This window comes from Stegodyphus dumicola, chromosome 3 (genome assembly GCF_044657685.1).
Source record: "Stegodyphus dumicola isolate Sdum_Otavi_A_Nest chromosome 3, ASM4465768v1".
NCBI lineage: Eukaryota > Metazoa > Arthropoda > Arachnida > Araneae > Eresidae > Stegodyphus > Stegodyphus dumicola.
The window spans coordinates 66,542,856-66,566,455 of NC_140770.1; the positions used below are offsets into that span (position 1 = coordinate 66,542,856).

The following is a 23,600-nucleotide window of genomic DNA, read 5'->3' on the forward strand; positions in this document are numbered from 1 at the left end:
AGAGAATATTTTTAGTAATATAACTTTTGATAAATTATTTAATGATTAAACATGGTTTCAACATGGTTCGTACACATTTCTGCGTACAGAAATTAAAGACTATTAATGAAATAAATTAAGAACACATGAGCAAATGGGAATTGAATAAATTAAATAAAAAATATTATGTATGCCTGATCTTCATTTTTGGTTACACCATCCTAAAAATAAAATAGATCCATAAGTATGATGCATAATTATTAAACATGAATTAATTAACATAATTATTAATAAGGTTGAGAACAAAATAAACTTTATGAAATTTATAAAGCTTCATGTAGAGTTTCAGGGGATGTTCCAAGTTTTAGATGAATTTTTACATTTTTGTGTTTTATCTTGTGATCACAATAAGGATTAATGAAAGACAATAACTATCTTTAATATGCAGAGATAATTTCTGAGGGTAAGCAATTAGGGTACAATTTGGTTTCGGGGACCGTAAAAAATTGCAGCGGAAATGCATGCGCAAAAGCGCCAAATCTAGCAAACGCGACCATTTAACAGCGCGCCAAATCTAGCATACGCGCTGATTTCAGATTGCGAAGTTTAGATAGTTCTATATTTCTTAAGACGCCATTGAAATACTAGTTTAATTTTTTAAATCCTTTTTTGATATCCTATGGATTTAACAATTTGGGAATTGCCCATGACGAAAAGTCTGCAATAGAATATTTTCAAAAGAAAGGCATCATTCAATATAGAAAATTACATTTGAACAACCAACGAGATGAAATAATGCTTTAGCGATAACTCGGTAGCGAAATAGCGATGCAGGAATCCATTCAGTTATGTTTAGTTTTTTTTTTATATAAATTACAATAATGATCTGAAATAGTTATTTACTCGTATGCTTCCATTCAGTTATGTTAAGCCTTTTTTATATAAATTATAATAATAAAAAAGCATTATATTAAATTAAATTTTATGTAAATTAAAACAATAATCTTCAGATAGTTATTTACTATTATACTTCCTTCCTATCGTTAGGGTTGCCGCAACTAATTTTGGCAGCACTGGCATCAATAATAGTTTGGCGATTTTTTACGGTCCTCAAAACGGAATAGTACCGCAATTAGTTATAAATAATTAAATTAGGTAACCTTGGCCACTATTAAATTTTATTTATTTTTAACAATATTTGTTAAAAAAGCCCTATTAAAATCATAATCTAATAAAATTTCACAATTTAAAATACATGTAACTTATTGATTCTCAAATGATATTATGATATTTACACATTGAAAGCTACAAAAATTTATATTTTGTAACAACAATACTCACCAAAATATGTATGTGTCTTTTTAATTTGAAGACTTCTCAGACATTTTGGCTAATTTGTATTGATTTTCTTCTCTTTAAGCATCTTTTCTAACAATAAAAAATTTGCCTCAATACGCAAAGCAATATTCTCACTAGTTTCTGCGTGCTTTATCTTCTAACTTGTCAACCTCTCTACAATGTACCTATGAGGGTTTACTGGATCTGGTAAAAGTTAAATAGTCCTAAACCCCCCGACAGACAAGAAGCAAATTATTGCTATGTCTGAAACTAACTATTGCCAGACAAAGGTTTAAATAAGCCTCTTATTTAAAAAGAACTTAGAATATAAAGGCATGCTATGATGCTAACAAAATCAATTATAGTTCGCGGTGATGTAATTAAACAAGAACAGTCAAATTCAAATTAAAAATGTGGACTAGTGGTCACAGACTATACAATTTAATTTTAATTTAAGCTGACTCAGTAACTCTACCCATAAGAAATAGAAATGGGAAATTAAAGTAAAGGCTAAAATTATAAACAACTGGGTAATTTACAAAATAAAAACTGTACATATCTTTGAAGAATAAATTTCTTTATGTTTACAGTTTTTTTCTTCATCACATTTCCTTTTCATTTTTGAATTTTTGGATTTAATTACATTTAACCCTAAATGGATTTAGAATATATAGTAAAAGCTGCTAATTTTAATTCTTTAGTAATATGAACATTTAGAAGAAACATGAAATATACACTGCTGGCCACCGTAAATGCATATAAATAACATGAAATTTACAAAATGCATTAGCGGTATATGCGGTTAGTATATGCAAACAATTAGAATTTCAGCACAGACACACATAATGTGCGCCTGTGGCGCCACTTCAAAGCGCTGTTTAAGGCTTGGAGTCCTCGACGATTTCAAGTTCAGCAATTTAATCAAAAATTTCTGTTATTCTAAAAAAAAAAAAAAAAAAAAAAACTAAGTGCATTTAGAATATATAGTAAAAGCTGCTAATTTTATTTCTTTAGTAATATGAACATTCAGAAATATACACTGCTGGCCACCGTAAATGCATACAAATAACATGAAATTTACAAAATGCATTAGCGGTATATGCTGTTAGTTTATGCAAACAATTAGAATTTCAGCGCAGACACACATCATGCGTGCCTGTGGCGCCACTTCAAAGTGCTGTTTAAGGCTTGGAGTCTTCGACGATTTCAAGTTCAGCAATTGTGTTTTTCTTGTGGTTTAAAAAGAAAATTATCAATTATGCCTTGTAGTAAACAGCGATCATCGTTTGATCAAGTATCTGAGTTCGACAGAGGAAGGGTAGTGGCCTACCGAGAGTGTGGATTATGTTTCAGGGATATCGGTAGTCATGTTGGACGAAATCAAACAACTGTAATGTGGATATGTGACCGTTAGGTGCAGGAGGGTACGACGGACCGACGTGTTCAATCGCATCCACCTCAGTGCACCACTTCACGTGATGACAGGAACATTGTGCGCATGGCAGTGATGGATCGCTCAGTCACATCACGAACCATAGCATAGCACATTCAGTCTGTAATGCATCATCCAGTGTCTGCGCGTACTATTCGACACTATTTACAGTAGAGTGGTCTGTCCGCAAGACGTCCATTACTTCGTCTACCCTTAACGCAGAATCACAGACGTCTCCGCTGCCAATGGTGCCATGAAAGAAGGATGTGGACGGCAGAATGGAATGAAATTGTTTTTACTGACGAGAGACGCTTCTGTCTGCAACACCACAATGGTCGGATTCAAGTCTGGAGACACTGTGGAGAGAGGATGCTGAACAGCTGCGTTATACACTACCAGACTGGTTCTACACCCGGAATTATGGTATGGAGCGGTATTGGATATCACTCTCGCACTCCTCTAGTATGCATTGCTGGTACTTTAAACAGCCAGCACTACATCTCCAAGGTGTTGGAGCCAGTTGTCCTTCCTTACCTTCAGGGCTTTCCCACAGCCATATTTCAATAGGATAATGCGCAACCACATATGGCATGCATTATCCAAGGGATCTTCATCAATCGACAGATTGAATTTCTTCCCTGGCTGGCTCGCTCTACGGATCTTTCGCCGATAGAAAATATGTGGTACATGGTTGCTGAACGATTGACCCAGATTACATCCCAAGCTGCAACACCAAATCAACTTTGGCAACATGTGGAAGCTGCTTGGTCTGCTGTAACCCAAGAACACATCCAAAGTCTCTTTGAATCAATGCCGAGGTGTGCAGCAGCGGTGATCTCCAACAATGGCGGCTACGCTGGCTACTGATTCTGGAAGGAACCACACTTCACAGAAGTCTATAAATTTAATCATTTGATAATTGGTCACCATGTTATCTACTAAATAAATTTTGTTGTGATATCTCATGCCTTTCTTGGTGTTGCAATTTGGTTGGCCAGCACTGTATACGGTACGGGCTGGTTACTGAGCTGGTGTGGCAGAATTTTTAGAATTTAGTGACACACTTAGCAATAAAACCTAGAAATGGTAAAAGTTTTAGAATTTCGAGCAGGCATTGGCAGCAAAATTCAGGATCCACAGAGACTGAATCGGGTGGGAAAATGCCTAGCACCAGCTCTGTGTATGATGCATTAAGATATATTTGCCAAATTTTTTAAATTCTTTCAAATTAAAAGTTTTCAATTTCTTTATTAATAAAAAAATTCCTTTCTATATAACGCCTGTCCATGTGATAAGATTAGAAGCACCTTTGATATTTTCCATGCTTCCGCCTAGTGAAAAGTAGAGAAAATATAAGGAAGATAAACATGTTAAGAAAAAGATTCTAGCATCAGATGTAAAACATTCAAATATTACATTTTCATTGTTCTTCCAGATGTTCTCCAAAAAGTAAAAAATTCATCGCAAACTTTTTGTAAAATACACCATTACAAGTCAATACCAGACATTTTTCATTTTGTCACATCTGGAATCTTCTAGAGTCATGGGTCTATAAATCTTGCCTTCAAATCCTATTAAGTTTTCTAAGCTGAAATGCCTAAAATTTTAAAGAAAAATTATCCCTACCAATTCAATTCTGTAACAGCAAAAGGACAGAATTTTGTGGGGGAAGAAAAAAAAGGGGGAAAGAGTGTAAAATTAATTTTACTGAGAAAACTCGTGCATATTCTGAGAATTCTGAATATTCTGAGACAAGTACATGGGAATAACTCTTACTATGAAAAAATTAAAAAGAAGACATTTTTAATTAATTACATACCTAATTTAGTTTTTGCTAAGAACTTTTTGTAAATTGTGCTTTATAGCATTATATCTTCATTTTTCAGATTCAAAATATTGTATAATAAGACGTCAAAATGGAACATTATTATATGATGCCAAAAAATAAAAATGCTGTATTTTAATGTTATTTTTTAAATATAATTTCAATATATTACCATTATTTTTATGAAATTTATCAATGTTAAAAAATATTGTTGAAAAATTCCCAGATCTTAGAATTAAAAATTTTTCTATAGAAACTGATTTTGAAATCATTATGTTTAAAATGTTGATAAGTCGCCAAATTTAGAACCATTTAATAAAAGATTTCACACCCCCAAAAGTCAAAAGTTGTTTTCGCCGTAAGAGAGCTCTTCATTAGAAAAAATTAACTTTGAAAAGCTTAACCCATGAACCCTTTCACTGATTCAAAAGACAACCCTATATGTCAGCAAATCGCCAAAAATATTCCTCCGAAATGCTAATTCCCACTCAAAATGACAGTCGTAAAAACAGACAGAAATTTCAGATGATTAAAATTAAGGACCTTCTGCCGATTTTGGCTGAAATTAAGGACTTTTAAAGACCGAAAATCGATTCCAAGAAACCTAGGGATTTTTAAGGACTCTTAAGGATTGTACCTGTTTAATTGCAACAATTTTTGCATTTCATTAAAAAATAATATCAATTTAATCAAAAGCAGGTTCTGAAACTCAACATATATTTAGTTTAAAAATTATCCAATTAACATGGCAAACTATGTTTTTATGCAGAAAGATAGAGAAACTTATTTTACCGCATTGTACACAACTACTTTTTCAGATCAAAGGCATGTGTTTTCAGGAGATTAATTTGCATTAGACTAATATATATATAATTTAAACTCCCCTAAGGAGAAAGTAATCTTGTTCCCTAAAGAAAGAAGACTATTTTTCTCCTTTTAGAGGAGGGGAATTGCCTAACAGAATTATTCTCAGAAAGGTGAACAGCCTGTATATGTGTGTGTGTGTGTAACTTATATTAATCATAAAATATAAAATGGTTATAACAATTTTATTTGTGAAGGACTGTGTTTAACACAGTGTTTGTTTATATGATCAAACAATTTAAGTAGAATTCAGTAACTTTTAGAAACAATAAAATTACTATAAAGTAATCTAAGTTTTATTACATTAATAATGCTAAATTATACTTCAAATTAAATTTTTCCTATAAAATTGATCAAACCTTAAAATAATTTCTGACTTGAATGAAATTTTTTTTTTAAATTAAAAATGTCTCCAATAACTTACCCCATATACTGGAAATCAGAAAAAATAAATGTTTTTTCGATATCAAATCCACAAGCAATAATATCTTTCGCATTTTCAAATGCCAGTCTCTGTGCTTCTTCTACTGTTAAGTCTTTCCATAAGAATTTTTCATCATCTGTTAATTGAATGACCAAAGGAACATCAAATGTTTCTTGAAGCCATCTATGAAATACAAATAATATTTTAATAACAATTTATAAAGAACATTTTTATAAGATTTCTTTTCTATATGTTCTATTATAAGGAAAGCTCAGATTGTTACTGCCTTTAGCTGTAATTGCGCCAAACTTGGCGATCTTACCATTAAAACTGAATGCCGCCAACTAGGCGGGAAAATTGTTAGTTCGTTCGTCGGCAGACACAAAGTCACATCGGTGTTATTTGTCGAGAATTTCGGTTCTAAGTAATGTATCACTTATATTATTGTCGAGTTTTAATAAAACTACTAAAAGACATTATCGCCTCATACAGTCCACATTTCGACACAAACATTTTTTGGTTCTTCGAGCCGGAGCTTGGAACTGGCTTGTGAAAATTTTGTGTAGAACTTTAGTTTCGTTTAAAATTCCCTGTCACATTGGATATGGATGAACGTTCATTTTCTTGAGAATTCTTTGTCTCTGGATATCGTTATATAGTGATCAGCTCATCGTTACCCTGAAAAAAATGGGTAAGTGAATTTTGATTTTACTGTTTTCAGTTAAGAACTGTATAATTTAAGAATTTGAATCCCTACATTTGTTTAATTTATATATTGCTTTAAATTTCGAACTGTTTGAAAAATTGTTTTATTTGAATATTCAATATGGAATTAAAAAAAATAAAGGGCTTCTTTGCGAACTATTACTACGAAGGTATTAGATAAACTCCAAATTGAAACTGAAAATTCAAATCCAAACAGTGAGGTTATAGAAGAACAACTTGCTCAGTTAATAGCTAAAGAGCAAGCCTTATATTTAGTAGATAGCGAAATAGAAAAAGTTATTGCAATTGATGATTTGGAAGATGAAATTAATAGAACAGAACAGTATAAAGAAAGAATAATTCCTTTGAAAACGCGAGCGCATAGACTGTTAAGAACTTAAGACAGCAACCAATAATAGAAAGTCAGAATTATTCAACTGTTACAGATACTGGGAGCAGAATTAAATTACCGGATATACCTTTGCCAACATTTTCTGGCCAATACTAGGATTGGAACAATTTTAAAATTCAATTTAATAGCATAATTTCTAACAATTCTCACTTATCGGAAGTTGAAAAACTTTATTATTTGAAATCGTCTCTACGAGGTGTAGCAAAACAAATTGAAACAGAAGACGAATCCTTTCAATCATTATATAAAGCATTAGAAAATCGCTTTGAAAATAAGCGCTTAATTGTTGACAGACACATTAACTCCATTATAAACATGGAAAAAATAAATCATGAATCGCCGGTCGAGCTCAGAAAGTTAGTGGATAATATTTCGGGAAATATTAGAGCTCTTAAGCATTGGAGCATTGAAAGGCATACGTTTTCGGATCTCATACTGATAAATTTAATTCTCCCTAAATTAGATAAGGAAACTCATAAATTATTCGAAATGAGTTTGAACAAAGCCTAACTGGGCAGACTTTATTACATTTCTTGAAAAAAGATGTCAGGTTCTTGAAAACACAAGTAAAATTACCAATCCAAATTCTAAGTCTTTCACTCCTAATATCAAGGCAAAGGGATTTTTAGTTAATTCGAAACGAACTTTGACAAACAATTGCAAATTATGTAAATCGACGCATGAAATTTATATGTGTGATGAATTAAAAAATTTAGCTGTAAACAAGCGTTTTGAGACTGTAAAAAAATTTGATCTCTGTATTAATTGCCTTAAACCATCGCATAAGGTGACAGAATGCAAATCAAATAGTTTGTGCAGTTTATGCAATTCACGCCATCATAGCCTGTTGCATTTTCCTCAGCGGAAAACATTTGCCGTCAAAGCGCAAAAAGAAAATCAGAAGGATTCCCGCGCAGATCCCCCCCCAACCGGAAGTAGCTTCTCACACGTCTTCACTCACCGCCTCCTACGCCCAAATTTTCAAAACTGTTTTCAAAACTGTTTTGAAGAATTTCAAAACTGTTTTGCTGGCGACAGCTGTAATTTATATCAGGAACAGAGACGGTGAACTTTGTCCTTGAAGAGCAATCATTGACAGCGATTCGATGTGTAATTTCATGACTGTTGAATGTTCAACCAGACTTTGTTTAGATCGTGAGAAAATAAATGTTTCGGTTGCTTGCTTAAATGATAAAACCTTCAATATAAAACAAAAACTTAATGCCACTATCCTTAATAAAGAAGAAGAATATTACAGAAACTTAGAATTTTTAATAGTGCCTAAAATAAATTAATTTTTAATAGTGCCTACCCAGAAATTGGATATCACATCCTTAGGAAATTTGAATTCTATTCAACTTGCTGATCTTGAATTTTACAGACCTCGAAAGATTGATCTGCTAATAGGTGCTGAAATCTTTTTTGATTTATTAAAATGTGAAAAAATTTCACTGAAAAACTCTGCTCTTATACTTCAAAATTCAGTATTTGGGTATATTATCAGCGGTAAAATTGATAGCATAACGAAACAAGATTCAGCATATTGTGGGTTAATCCAAGAACTGGACGATTTGAATCAAAGCATAAAGAATTTTTGGGAAATTGAAAGGATAGACGAAGATAAACCTGGGAAGAGTTCAGAAGAATTATTATGCGAAAATCATTTCTTAAGCACACATTCTAGAGATGAAAATGGAAGGAATGTGAAGAGCGAAGGACATTTACATCTAGGAAATTCTAAAGATACCGCATTAAAGAGATTAAATTCGTTATGGAGCAAACTGCTGAAGGAACCAAAATTATTATCCTTATATCAAGATTTTCTCAAGGAATACAAAGCTTTAGGCCATATGGAAGAAATACACGAAGATGTAAATTTGGAACCATCATATTATATTCCGCATCATGGAATCAAAACAAACTCTTGTCTGGACGATATATTCCATGATGTGGAATATATCGTCCAGACAAGAGTTTGACAAAACTGAGAGTGGTATTTGATGCTTCTGCGAAGACATCAACTGGTACATCTTTAAATGAGCAGTTACTGAATGGAGGCATAGTACAGGAAGATTTGTTTTCCATCATGATAAGGTTCAGGAAACATACTTTCGCATTTATTGCTGATATAGAGAAAATGTAGCGTCAAATTTTAATAGATCCAGACCAGAGGAAATTTCAACGAATTCTTTGGAAGAGAAATTCCCAAGAAGAAATCAAGACATATCAGCTGAATACCGTTACATATGGCACTACTAGTGCCCCTTTCCTTGCTAACTAGAGTCCTACGACACTTAGCTGAAGACGAAGGAAAGGAATTCCCTTTAGCTGTTTCAGTCGCACTTCAAGATTTTTATATGGATGATGTTCTATCAGGAGCAGAAGATTTAGAAAAAACTAAAGAACTGCAAAATCAGTTAGTGAATCTCTACAGTCGAGGAGGCATGAAGCTTCATAAATGGTTCGCTAATCACAAGGAATTGCTGATTAATGTTAATACTAAGGTTGAAGATTATTCGTTTTCCAATGAAATGAAAAATGAAACGAAGGTGTTAGGTATTTTATGGAATCCAGCTTCAGATGCTTTCACATTCAACGTAATTACAAATTTGCATGATTACTATACTAAGAGATATATTTTATCAGCTATTGCTTGAATATTTGATCCACTCGGTTTAATTGGACCAGTTATTACGAAAGCCAAAATTTTTATGCAGAAGCTTTGGCTTCTAAAAATTGGCTCGAATGATGTGCTTCCCGAAACGGAATCTCGTGAATGAAAGAATTTCATCACGTCGATGCCTAAAATTAATGGTGTAATTATTAATCGAAAAATTTTGTCTAGCAACGCTGTTAAAAATTGAATTGCATGGATTTTCTGATGCTTCAGAATTAGCTTATGGAGCATGCATTTATGTCAAATATATATTGCAATCGGGTTCCAGTTTAGTAGTTCTTTTGTGCAGTAAATCAAGAGTTGTGCCGTTAAAATCGGTTTCCATCCCAAGACTTGAACTCTGTGGTGCAGTGTTACTATCGCAGTTAATGAATAAGGTGCGAAAGGCACTTAAATTGAACTTTGATAAGATATATATGTGGTGTGACTCATCTGTTGTTCTTGCATGGATTCGGAATTCTACACATGTGTTAAAGACATTTGTAGCTAACCGAGTTGCCAAAATTCAGCAACTTACACACGAGTTTCCATGGCAATATGTGAAGTCAGAAGAAAACCCTGCTGACTTGATTTCAAGAGGTGTTAGCCCAGATCAAACTGAACATCTTAAAATTTGGTGGAATGGACCTTTATTCTTAAGAACAGAAGTAGTTGATTTGTCCCTAACTGTGTCTCAGTCAGATTTAGATGAGATTTACCGCAAGGAACTAAAGCAGCTATCCAATCAAACTACTTCAGTGAATAATGACTCTAAACTTGACTTTCATTCAACTCATTTGCAAAACTTTCTAGTCGAACCATTAACTAATGATCTGTTTTATAATATTCTAAATATTACAAATAACTATACTAAATTATTGCATATTGTAAGTTATATTTTCAGGTTCGTTTATAACAGTCAACCAAGAAAAAAGAAGGGGAATTTTATCAGTAGAGGAAGTTAATGGGGCAGAGTTGTATCTGATTCAGGTAACTCAGAGTGAAATATTTCTGGAGGATATTAAAAACCTGAAGGGGACATCTCAGGTTACAGGTAAAAGCTGTTTGAAATCATTGAACCCATTTTTTGATGAAAATCAGTTGCTAAGATTAGGGGGACGTTTGCAAAATGCTTATTTAAATTTTACACAGAAGCATCCCATTATTCTACCAGCTAATCATCAGTTTACTAAATTAGTAATGGAACATTACCATAAGAAATATCTGCATATAGGTCCACAAGCATTGTTGAATTGTGTCAGACAAAAGTTTTGGCTTCTTAGAGGTCCAAAACTGGCACGACAAATTGTGCATAAATGTGTAGTTTGTAGAAGGGCTAAACCAATTCTAGTTGAGCAAATAATGGGACATCTTTTTCAGGAGCGGGTGAGAATACGTGCACCTTTTAATTGCACAGGGATCGATTTTTGTGGTCCATTTTATATAAAGTATAAACATCAACAAAAGGGACAATTTCAAAAGATATATGTGGCTATTTTTGTTTGTTTTGTCACTAAGGCAGTGCATTTTGAATTAGTATCAGATTTGTCATCTGATGCCTTCATTGCTGCATTAAAAAGATTCTTCTCTTGTAGGTGTAGAAGCTCGATTATATTTTCTGACAATGCAACGAATTTTGTTGGTGCTAGTAGAGAATTGATTAAATTGTATAATCTTGTTAAAAACCCAGATGAATCTTTAGGAAATTACTTGACTTCTGAAGAAGTAAAATGGAACTTTTTGCCTCCTAGAGCTCCCAATTTTGGAGGACTTTGGGAGGCAGGAGTCAGATCATTTAAATATCACCTTAAATGTGTCGTAGGGGAAACAAAACTTACGTATGAAGAATTTCTGACAGTGAATTTCTTCAAATAGAAGGTATATTAAATTCTAGGCCCATCACTCCATTACCGGCAGATGACGATTGTATTGAAGCTCTAACTCCAGGTCATTTTTTAATTTTTAGACTTATTACAGCAATTCCAGAACCAGAACTTCTAGAGAAGCCTGAGAACAGATTAAGCCGCTGGCAAAAAATTACCAAAATTATCCAGGGTTTTTGGAAAAAGTGGAGTAATGACTACTTAAATCACCTCCAACAAAGAAACAAGTGGCAGTTTCAAAAAAATAATGTTAAAATTAATTCTGTAGTTTTGATAAAGGAGGATCATTTGCCCATTAATAAATGGTCCCTTGGTCGTGTTGTAGAGGTTTTCCCTGGAACTGATGGCAATATAAGAGTAGTCACTGTTCGAACCTCAAATGGTCTGTTGAAACGACCAGTAACAAAATTATCTATTTTAATGTAAATAGCTGAATTCTTGTGAATTTAGAAATAGTGTAATATCTTGATATTTTTTTTGTATTATTTAGCATATATTTACTATATTAAGTTGATTGTAATGTCATTATCATACATGTTTATTGCTGTGTTTTACAACCAATACGGAATGTTATGTATTTTTTTAAAGTAAGTATTTGTTGTTATAACTTAATTGATATTTTCTTGTATTATTTGTTGAATGAAATCATTCAACGGGGGGCAGAATGTTGCTGCCTTTAGCTGTAATTGCGCCAAACTTGGCAATCTTACCATTCAAACTGAATGCCGCCAACTAGGCGGGAAAATTGTTTGTTTGTTCGTTGGCAGACACAAAGTCGCATCGGTGTCATTTGTCGAGAATTTTGGTTTTAAGTAATGTATCACTTATATTATTGTTGAGTTTTAATAAAACTACTAAAAGACATTATCGCCTCATACAGTCCACATTTCGACACAAACACAGATAGTGCAAAATATATGTTTATAATTCTACCATAATGTAATTTTTATATTTAGAAGTAAAATATCTACTCTATTTGAATATCTGAAATGAATAATATCTAAACTTCTGATACAAATTATGTATATTTATGCATATTGTAAATTTTATACGATTACTGAATTCTTAATGCACTTTATTATTTAACAGTTATGTAGCTAGAAGTACTAAATCTGCTAGTGCAGAGAAAAATTGCTGCCTTATTTGGGTAATTTCAAGAGAATATGCTGCTTGAAGCATGCTGGTTTCAACTCAACCTAATTTCTCATCCAGATTAGTGAATGAAGCCATGTAAGGGAACAGAAGAATTCATATACCAAAAAGGGATTTTTCAGTAAACTCTTCATTCACAAAAAAGAGATAATTTTGAAATGTCTATGTTTTGATTGAGGTAAAGCCTCATGCCCAGACACTCAAGTACTGTATCTTTTAATATAAGAAGTAAGAATGAATTAAATTGATAACATGAAACACATATTTGTCAATGAATCAACAAATACATTCTTCGAAAATGTTAATTCTCACTCAAACAGGTGTAAAAAACAGAGAACGTTTAGATGAGTAAAATTTAAGACCTATTGCCAATTTTGGCCAAAATTAAGGACTTCCTATATTAAAGAGCAAAAAATCGTTTAATAATTAATCGACTGTTAAATAAAAAATTCTACAGACATTTAAGGACCACTCAAAACTTGGGTAAACATATGTATAAAACAACTAAACAAAATTTTGATTTTTTTTTAAACGTTTGTCGACTATATACAACAATAATAACAATTTATCAACTATATATAACAACAATAATAACAATTTATCAACTACATGCAACAACAAAAATAATAAAATTTTGTCAACTTACTTGGTGAACACAAAAGGAATTAGATGACCAAAATGAAGAGCACTAGAGGAGGGCCCTCTACCAGTATAAAGAAAAAATGGCTTTTTCTGCTCATGCCTCTTCAGAATTTCATACATGTCCCTATAAACGATAACCACATAAGAAGTTCAGAAATCATTATATTTCAAAAACTTTAATGACTAATAACTCATTCCATAATTTCTAAGCTTTGTAAACTTTGAATAAAATGTTACACATATTAAAATAGAATGTTAGACATATCATTTTAAATGGAATGTTACATATATTACACTAAAATTTTACTCTGCTTTCATTTCATTTTATGGCAAATAAAGACTTGCAAACTATACATGTATTAGTATACATGTATGTTCTTTTGAAAAGACTCCATTACTACAAAACTTTCTAATGATGATTAATCATAGACTTTTGTCTCAAAATCTGCCTGCATATCAATTAAGGAATTTTTATGCTCTGCATTTCTTATTTTCACACAAGCATTATCCCCAACAGAATATTCTGAATTTCTTTATAATCATCTAATCTATCATCTAATAGCAAAAATTTCATTTTGTATTTTTATATACACACATTAAAAGAAAGAAACATGCAAGATGTAATTAAAATTCTTTCTATCTGCAATAAAATTTGGCCATGGTTAAAAAAATATGGCCCACTGAGTCCATATGGAGGAAACTTCTGAATGCCGTAATTTTGTTCTAGATTTGATTCCTAGAATAAACTGCACATGATTTTTCTATGTACTATATAAATATGAAAAGTTATTCCAAAACACCCACAAAGAAATATCGGGTTTTATGAAAGTTTCCCGCCACCGAAAAATCGTTAGCGCAAACAGTTCATGCTGCCGTATTTTATCATATTTTATGAAATGATTTTTGGCATTTGAAAGAAAGAGACTTGCTTTAAAACACTGTGTTGTGAAATCTGTAGAAAAATATCGTTAGTATTAAGTGCAAGGTGTCTGAAATCAAACTATCACACTACCAGATTAGAACCATCATTTCCTTCCAGTTCTGTTGTAAAAGTCAGCTACAGAATGTAACCAAACCATTTGTACAGCTTTAGGTACTAATGTTGTATCACATGGCACTGTGAAGGCTTGGAACCGGAAGTTCAAACACCAGGCCTGAGACATTAGAGAACCAGAGCACTCTGGACGGCCTACTGATGTTGAAAAAGCCTGTCTGCGAGAACTTATGGAAGATCAGAATGCAACCACTCAATAGCCTGCTAACTGCCATGTCCATTAGTTGTGCTATGCAATGCATAAACTTGATGTACAAGTTCATTTGCAGGGTGCCGCATGAGCTGACTCAAACAGATAAGGAAAGACTTGTTTGGGCCTGTACTAATCTGCTCAAATATCAACACAAGGACAAAATTCTGAACCAGATCATCACTTGTGACAAAAAATGGATTTACTTCAACAACACAGGGCAAAAAGGAGGTTGGTCTGAGCCTGGTGACCCCATCGGCAGCATGGCACTGCAAGATTTGATAAACAAAAAGATCATGCTTTGCATATGGTGGGATTACCGTGGTATTATCCACAAAGAGCATCTGGGAAGAGGTAAAACCCTTGACAGTACGGTGCACAGTGATATGCTACTTTGTGTTGACGCTGCTTTCAAGGAAAAACATCGAACTGAGTTCCGTCACAAAAAAGAAATGTTCCATCAAGGTAATGCAAGACCACATGTGTCTGCATTCTCTGGTTGGACTCTACGTGGACTCGAACAGGATCTTTTGCCACACCCACCATATAGCCCCAACATTATTTCTTCAGATTTCTACGTTTTTTCACACCTGAAGCTACATCTTTCTGGTGCTATCTTCCACTCTGCACATGATGTTCGAAATGAGGTTGATCTGATTTTGGACTCTTGGCCAACAAGTTTCTGGGCTGAAGGCTTTGAAAAACTACCGAGACGTTGGCAGAAAATGATACGCATACTACCCATACTAAAGGTACAGCTATCAAGTAGTTTTTTTTTTTTTTTTTTCCCGAATTTTAATAAGAATGTTTGTTGGAGCAAAACTTTTGTTACAACCAGGTATCCTGCATTTCTACCCTGTATTTAAGATTACACAGATGCCTCAGATACTGCAATTTCAATTTAAAATTTTGAAGTTATCATTTGAAAAAACTTTCTATATGCAAAATAATGGTACTTTCTGATTATCTGCACCTCCACTGAAAAGCCGGAAAAAGAAAGAAAAAAGCATTCATTGTGCAATACAATATGTCACCAAAGAATACAGGTTTGCATATAGCACATATATATTTTAGCCCATGTGCAATACCAAAGTTGTGCATGATGCTGAGTTTGTGAAATTCTCCCATTTTTCTTTATAGCAAAAACAAATCAGAGTGTGCAATAGCAGCTCAAAAAATTACAGAAAGACTTCTCGAAAAGGTAAGTATTTTATCATGGGATTATCTAACATGACCATAAGTCCCTGTTCCAATTTTTTACAACTCATTTTTTGGTTCTAAAAAATAATCATGTGAGAAAGTAAAAGTTTAAATGCATGTATTTTTTTAAATAGTGTAGATTGCAAAATGAGAATACTTGCACAAGTTAAGAGACACACATCATACTGGATGTATAAACAGAGGATTCCATATCTAGTACTATTTACCTTCGAAAAAATGTAATGAAGAAGTTCTATTTCTTATTCTAGTATTTCTCTCCCCATCCCCTCAACATACTCAGAATTTATACTCACAGCTCACAGTTCCAATTCAGACTTGCAGACAGCACTGCAATTTTAATTGATATATTAATTTGATTGTGATTTGAATTTATAATATATACATATGCTAATGTTTGTGAAAAATGCAACACCATAAAGTAATTATGGAAATGAATGAAATTTATTCCCCATGTTTTTTTACTGGGAGTTATACAAATAAATGATCAAATGTACAAGACACCCCCCCTCTCCAAAAAAAGGATCATCATCGGCAATCGGTACTTTGTGTGTCCGCCATGCTAAACAATGAGAGCCTGTACAAGTTATGGAATTGAATCATACAGGTTCTGAATGTAATCCTGGAAATGGATCAATCTATTTTCAGGAACTTTCTGTTAAAAACCAGGAAGCTAAAATGAAGTTAAAACTATCATAGTAACCAGTAGTTTCGCTAACATTATCAATATTAGGGTTCCTGAAAAACCTACTTCGAGCTGCGGGCTTCCATATTTGGGGAACAACCAATACCCCTTGGTGATTTTTTCAGAAAAAAAAAAAAAAAAAAAAAAAAACCCAAGGGGTACCGTAGAACAAAGATTAGCTCCAAAAAATATACATAAATTACAAGAAGAGGGCCAAGTGTTACTATCTACATTTTATTCTACAGAACTAAACAGACAAGTTATTCCCAAGTACAATAAATAAATATCATATGGGAATTTAAGTGGCAAGCTTTAAACCATGCTTGAAAAAAAGAAAATAAACTCAAGCACAGAGCAGAGAATGTTCATTGACATTAGTTGCAGCCTGACAAATAGTACAGTCCTTCTATATTATTAAAACATTTTCTTTTGAGTTTCCAACATAGTACATAAGTAAAATTTCAATTCCTAATTTAGTCATAGTTTAATCTCTAAACTCTATTCCTCATATTTATTGCAGAATTATATAAATAAATTCAATTTTTGTATTATATTCAGTGCAAAGTACAATTTCAATGCTTTTCTATATAACATTTGTACATACACATACACAAGTGGGGGGGAAAGCAGAAAAAATGTCACTAGTGTTCATGGGTGAGCAAGAACATAAAATAAAGATTTCATCTAAGCAGGCAGGTTATAATGATCAAATGTTAAGTGAACTACAACTGAGACTATCTGCTCCTCTTGCTCTTTAATAGTGTTAAATTTCACACGGAAGTTATATTTACTAAAATATAATTTTTTAATTTCTTCAAATTTCTTTGTTATTTTAATTTATTAACTAAGTTTAGTAATCATGGGTTCTAAGTATGAAAGACATAGTAAATGATACACTGTGCTTGTCATTGTTAGTAACATAAAATATACTGAACTATCATTAATTAGAAATAGATAGGTTTATGAAAATATTACTACGTGAGGACACTGTTGTAGAACAGATAGCTGGAACTTTAACCTTCATGTTATAGACAGGCAGCTGGAAAAGTAACATTATGGATAAAAAGTACTTTTCTGTTATTCGGACTGCACTCAGAAAATGTGTTTGCATGTATGTATGTATGTGTGCATATAAATATGTATGTACGTATGTACATACATATGTGTGCAAATACACATTGGTTTCACATTTCTAGATCCGGTTTTGATAACAGAAAAGTACCAGATAAAATTCGCAATTTAGAAGACTTTTATCAAGGACATATAATAAGTGCTTGATATAAGAATTATTCAATTTCAGAAACAGTTTTAAAATTGAGGTTTTACCCATTCCATAGTATCAAAAGTATTGCGAGAGTGCACTGACAGCAGATGCTAGGCACTTTGCTGCCCAGTGCAATTTCTGCGAGTCCTATATTCTGCATCCCACGACTTCCCTAAATTCTAAAAATTTGCTGCCTTGTGCCTTCCCTAAATCTTGTTGCTTGATGCTCCTCTAAAAGTTCTAAAAACCTTCCCATCCCTAAATTTTGAAAAAAGGTGTGGTCACACCAGCTATGAGAACAGTACAAAAAGAATAATTGGGTACATTCCACAAGACATGCAGCTTTGAATGATCATTATCTTTGAAGATTCAGCCATTTTATACATAATTAGTGACATTAAATTTTAGCTTAGAATATCACTTAACAGAATAAAGGATCCATTCTAACAGGCAGCAGAAACACAGTTGCACTGTACAGGTTTCAGCAGTCAAATCAATGAGAGCACTATTTTTCTCTGCATACACCACGCTAAAAGTCTTGCAAAGTCCCAAAATACTATGATACTAATAATGTCCCATAATACTAACAATGACTGAATCACTGAGAACTGGAATTGAGTAGCACAGAGTAATGAATTTCAATTATGACATCATGCTAAGCTAAGAATATGGCACCAGCCTTATGACGCACTGGAACTACACAGGATTATGGCAGCATAGTGATTATTCCGGATGTTTTCTTATAGCAATATTTGGTACCTACATACATCTACTGAGCAATTATTTACATTTCTTGATCTGTTTTTGCCATCCAGATAGAAATTAAATGTACCAACAGGATAATTGTTTCTGACAGTTGGCTACCACAAGGAGTATTCTACTGAATTCTTTTGCGACTAAGAAGTCAAACTTAAACCCCACAGAATACCTTTAGAATTTTATGGAAAAGGGTCTGCAAATATGTCACCCACCACAAATATCCTTTAACTGATTTATGGGAACTTTTAGAAACTCTTTAACAGGCCATACCTCAAGAGCAAGCCTATAAATTTACCAAGTCCATGCACTGTCAGTTGCGAATAGGGTTAGCAGGATACCAGGCAGACGCCCTGTGGGCCGGAGATAGGCCGATCAAGAAACTCCAACGATCAAATCGACACAGATGACTCTCAGCGAGACAGCCCTTCATTTGAGAGAGACATGAATCAGCGGACCACATATCGCACTCAAACTCACATGAGATACATTAGCTGCAGGCTGTAGGGTAGGGGTAGAGTAGAGCCTATAGTCGACAGTCTTAAAGTAGATTTATGAAAATGCAGAGCAGTCATGTTCTAATTTAATTGTGAAATTGATAATATTGCATTATAACTGCAATTAAAAAACTTTCCAGCGGATTTTACTGTGTCATTGAATAATGTAAGTTGATGCCAAAAAATATTGGAGTTGAATTTATTTACATTATTTTTTAGACACATAGAATGGATAAATGAAAAATCAAAGGAAGAGTACAGAAACTTCAAGAAAAGAATGCTCTAAAATAAACTTTTGGCATGTTCGACTGCAAAGATAATTGTTTATACGTACAATTAATACATGAACTCAAAAGTATTTCTTCCAATGATATACAAAATGCACAGATACAAGAAATGACAAAATCTATTCCAGACAAAATAACAAATTTTAGAATAATTTGTATCATGTATATTTGAAAATATTTCAATATACTGAGCCAGTAACAAAATATTTGCAGACTAAAGGATTAGATTACATCATAACATATAATATGTTAGGCAAATTACAATCTCTTTAAAAGCCATTTCTAGAAACGTTGATTTAATATTTAACACATCAAACTCTTTTGCAATGGATTGCAATAATAAACTAGATAGGCAAGGTTGTGATATGATTATAGAAGAACTACTTCCTAGGAGATTCCAAAAAGTGAAGCAAATGAACAACGAAGAATTGTTCGACTATAATTTCAATTACCTTATCAAACAATTCGAACTTACTGTCTTCAACTTGTTAATGGATAACACCATTTCATCAATGGAAAGTAGGTTTAAAGAACATGGGAAGTTGTATGAAGACATATATCTTCTCAATCCCCAAAATTTTTGAAGCTATTTATGCTGAACTCTTTTGACTGTTTAATTATATTATTAGGGCACTATGCAGGTGTAACAACTGATAATTTTAAGGATGAATAGCAAGATCTAGGAAGTAAATGAGAAATATTCAAAATTATTATTTTCAATCAGATACCAAGTCAGAAGAGAGGGCTCAATCCATTAATGAGCATTCATTCAAAGCTAAATGCATATTTGCAAAAATTGTGTCTTATTGAATTGAATGCGAAAGAGCTTTTCAAAATTAAAAAAAGTAAAAAGTAGATTAAGGAGTATTATGAAGCAAGCTAATGTGGAGTCATTGCTATTGATGAACATAGAAAAGAATATTTTGGCTAAAGCAAAAACTGAATATATAACAGAGGAAATATTTGACCAGGTGCTTGGCATTAAAAAATATTTAAATGGCTAATTATGAATCAACAGCTGTTTTATTTATATAATTATTTAGTCACTGTTATTTACTGTTTGCAGTTTATTTGTATATATATATTTATAAGAATAAATTGAATTTAATTAAAAAAATTAAATTTAAATACAAATTTAATTAAATATTCTTTGTGCCATTGCTGCAAGGAATGAAATTTAAATTTAAACAAATTTAAATTTAATTTTTAACAAACACGTATAAAAGTAAAAAAGCAAATTTAAATCCTAAAAAAAGGAAAAAAGCCAAAATAATTTTTAAAAAAATGTGCAAACATATAAAAGATTTAATTCTCGAACTAATCTATAATATTATTTAAATTCAGAAGCATAAGCAAATCAAGTGCAAAATCAATCCATGAAAATAAATTCACTAATTTAGTAAATTAAAATTAAATTAAACAATTTTTTAAAAAAATGCATAAGTGAATAACCGTTGAGTAGGCAGGAGACAGACTTATCAAGGGGAAGTTGCCTCCAAACCAAACTCTCCAATCATTCAATTTGTGTTTCGTCATTCATGCAGGCAAGGGTAAAAGTCAAAACCAAAAGTAATACCAATAAAGTGGTACCCTTAGAAATTAACATTTAAGAATTAACAATTAAGAATTAAAGTTCTAAAAAGAAAATACTAATGAAGTCTTTTGAGAAACAAGTAAAGTCAAGAATTAAACTTTTTTAAAAAATTAATTTCTTAAAAATATAAGAAAAAAACCAATGTATTTTAGAAACCCTTGTCTACAGAAACCTCCCCTACACGAATATGCATATCAATATAAAGAAACTAAAAAAGAACTAGACATAATCCATATAAACCAATAAGAAACAAAAAGAACTAATTCACAATTTTTTAAAAAACATATATATATTTAAAAATATAATTTCATATTTAGAAAATACTTAAATACTACATAAAGAATTTTAAAAAATACTTAAAGCAAGTAAATAGTAAGTTTTAATTCTAACTTACCTACTATATGAGTGTTGGGGTCTGCAAAAGTGTTGTTAAAGAGAAGTAAGTGTGTTTTTCAAATTATATAGATGGCGCTTATGTAGTTAAAGTTGAGTGTCAAGCTGCTATCTTTATTATAGTAAAAAATTTTTTGTAAACATTAATATTAAAAATTAAAAATCCTAAAGGTAGTAATTATCAATTATTTAGGGAGTTAAGTAACTGAGCCAATCAATGGATATAAGTTTGCTTGAAGGAAAATAAAGTTAAGTGGTATTGTGAATAAAAAATGTAAACTGTTTGAAATGTGAAATGTGTGTTCTGTTGAAAAATTGTGTAAAAATTGTAAAAAACGTTAAGTGAAAAAGTTTTTGTGAAAATTTCAAATTATTAAAGTAATTAAGAAAAACTGAAATGTGTTAAAATTAAAGTTTTAAAGTAAAATTTCCCAAAATTTTTTAGAATGAAGTCCCTTAACCCTTTGCGACACGCATATTTAAAATATATTTTAATCTTTAAAAAAATGCCTTAGAATAAGTCAGATGGACTTACTTAAGTGCCTTTAAGGCTTGAAAAAAATTCTGCGCTTTTATTTTTTACGGTGGAAGGTGGGATACCGTTTGTCCCACCATGCAACTAGCACATGTCTTACAGCATATTGGTGTATAGCAGGGAAAAAAAAAATCCTATGTGGAATGAATAAACAAAATAAAGCGTGCATTCTAAAATATTCATAATAAACACACTAAAATGCATTTTGTACTTATTGCATATATGCATGACTTGTAAAATTTTGCATATGCACATTTTGCATACATATATTTAATATTTTTAAATTTTAGGAACAAAAGAAAATATTTTCTTGAATATTATTTTAAGATTAAAATTTGATACTCGTACATATGATACTAAATAAAATATTAAAATTGGCACTTGATTCAAAAACATTTATATATGATTAAAATTGAAAAAAAGTCATTTTTCATGAAACTTTGAAAAACATGTTTTTTCATTCTTTTGTAAGCATAGAGGCACTTCACATGTTTCACACACCCAAAATTTCGTCATTCTTCTTTCGATATGCTGCAATATGCACATCTTCTCCTGCTCGTTCTCTTTGGCGTTTTACTTACATTTTTTAGTCTCTTTTCTGGTTGTACGAAAGAGTTTTTAGTTTTTATTTGAACTGGGGATTTCAGTTTTCTTTCAGCTGTTTCTTGCCTGCAATTGCCATTAGACCTTTTATAACTGAGAGAAGAAAATCTTTCATTGTTTTTACATCATGATCAGGTTCGCGAACAAACTTAAATAGAATAAATGCGTTTACTATACTCGCATCTAAAAAGTAAAATAAAAAAAAAAATCATGTGCCACCATTTCTTGCTTTTGCGGTCTATTTCATATAGTCCTTTCAGTTGATCAATCAGTCGACATATCCCATATTCTTAATATATGACATAATGCTGTTTGGGCACAGTACTTTTTTTTTTTTTTTTTTTTGTTTGTCTTTCCATTTAGTTCTTTTCTATTAATTTCTTTCATTTCAGTTGCCTTTTCCAAGCAAGACAGGATAGAAACGGATCTTTTATCCTTCCATTTTATGCAATAAATTGAATCATCGCTAACTGAAAAGTCTATATATTCTCTTGACATAAATTTGTCTTTTAAATTTTTGGGTAGATACTTCCGATCCATATTTACAGTGCCACATGCATAGATGAGTCTATCTTTAAAAAGCGAAACAAATTATAACTACTTCCTTTTCTTCTTCAGCAATAACTTCAACCTCAGTTATTCTTTCTTGGATTTCAATTTCATCTGAATCAGAACTGACATCTGAAGCATTTGAGTTGCAATCGGATGGCAATTCAGCAAAAAGATCCAAAGCTTCCTGAGTTGTTAATTTTTTTCTAGACATTTTAGCACATCAGAGCATACAACGGATGTAAAAGCGAGCGCAATCACGAAAAAAAAAAAGATGCAAAAAAGAAAAGAAAAAATAATCGTGAGTGCTGCCATCTATTGAGCGGAAATTCAAGTGTGTGGTGGGACAAATTTTAACCCACTTATTTCAACTGCAAAATTAATGTTATAAAATATTGAATCCAATTAAGATTTTTTAAAATAAAATACCTTTGAATATTAAAAAGAATCATACATATCATAAATTGTATACCAAAATTTTTAAAATATTGAAAAATGCGAGATACATGGATATCACTTTTGTGATCCTATTTTGAATATTTTTTGCTTATAAACTTAAGCCCTGGTATAGTAGTAACATCTACTGAGAAAAATAATAAATAACTAAAATAGATTACTTTTAAAAGATTAGAAAATTTCTAACGGAAATTGCTAACTGAGAAA

At 32.0% G+C, this 23,600-nt stretch overlaps 1 protein-coding gene across 1 annotated transcript in view; it reads right to left on the reverse strand.

The window, feature by feature from the left end:
- TrpRS (Tryptophanyl-tRNA synthetase) overlaps positions 1–23,600 on the reverse strand; it is a 41,480-nt gene that overhangs the window by 15,981 nt on the left and 1,899 nt on the right. The window contains exons 3-4 of the mRNA XM_035368302.2: positions 13,317–13,436; positions 5,863–6,045 (exon numbers count right to left, since the gene is read on the reverse strand). Of these exons, the coding sequence (XP_035224193.2) occupies positions 5,863–6,045; positions 13,317–13,436 (303 nt within the window). The remainder of the gene's footprint in view (positions 1–5,862; positions 6,046–13,316; positions 13,437–23,600) is intronic.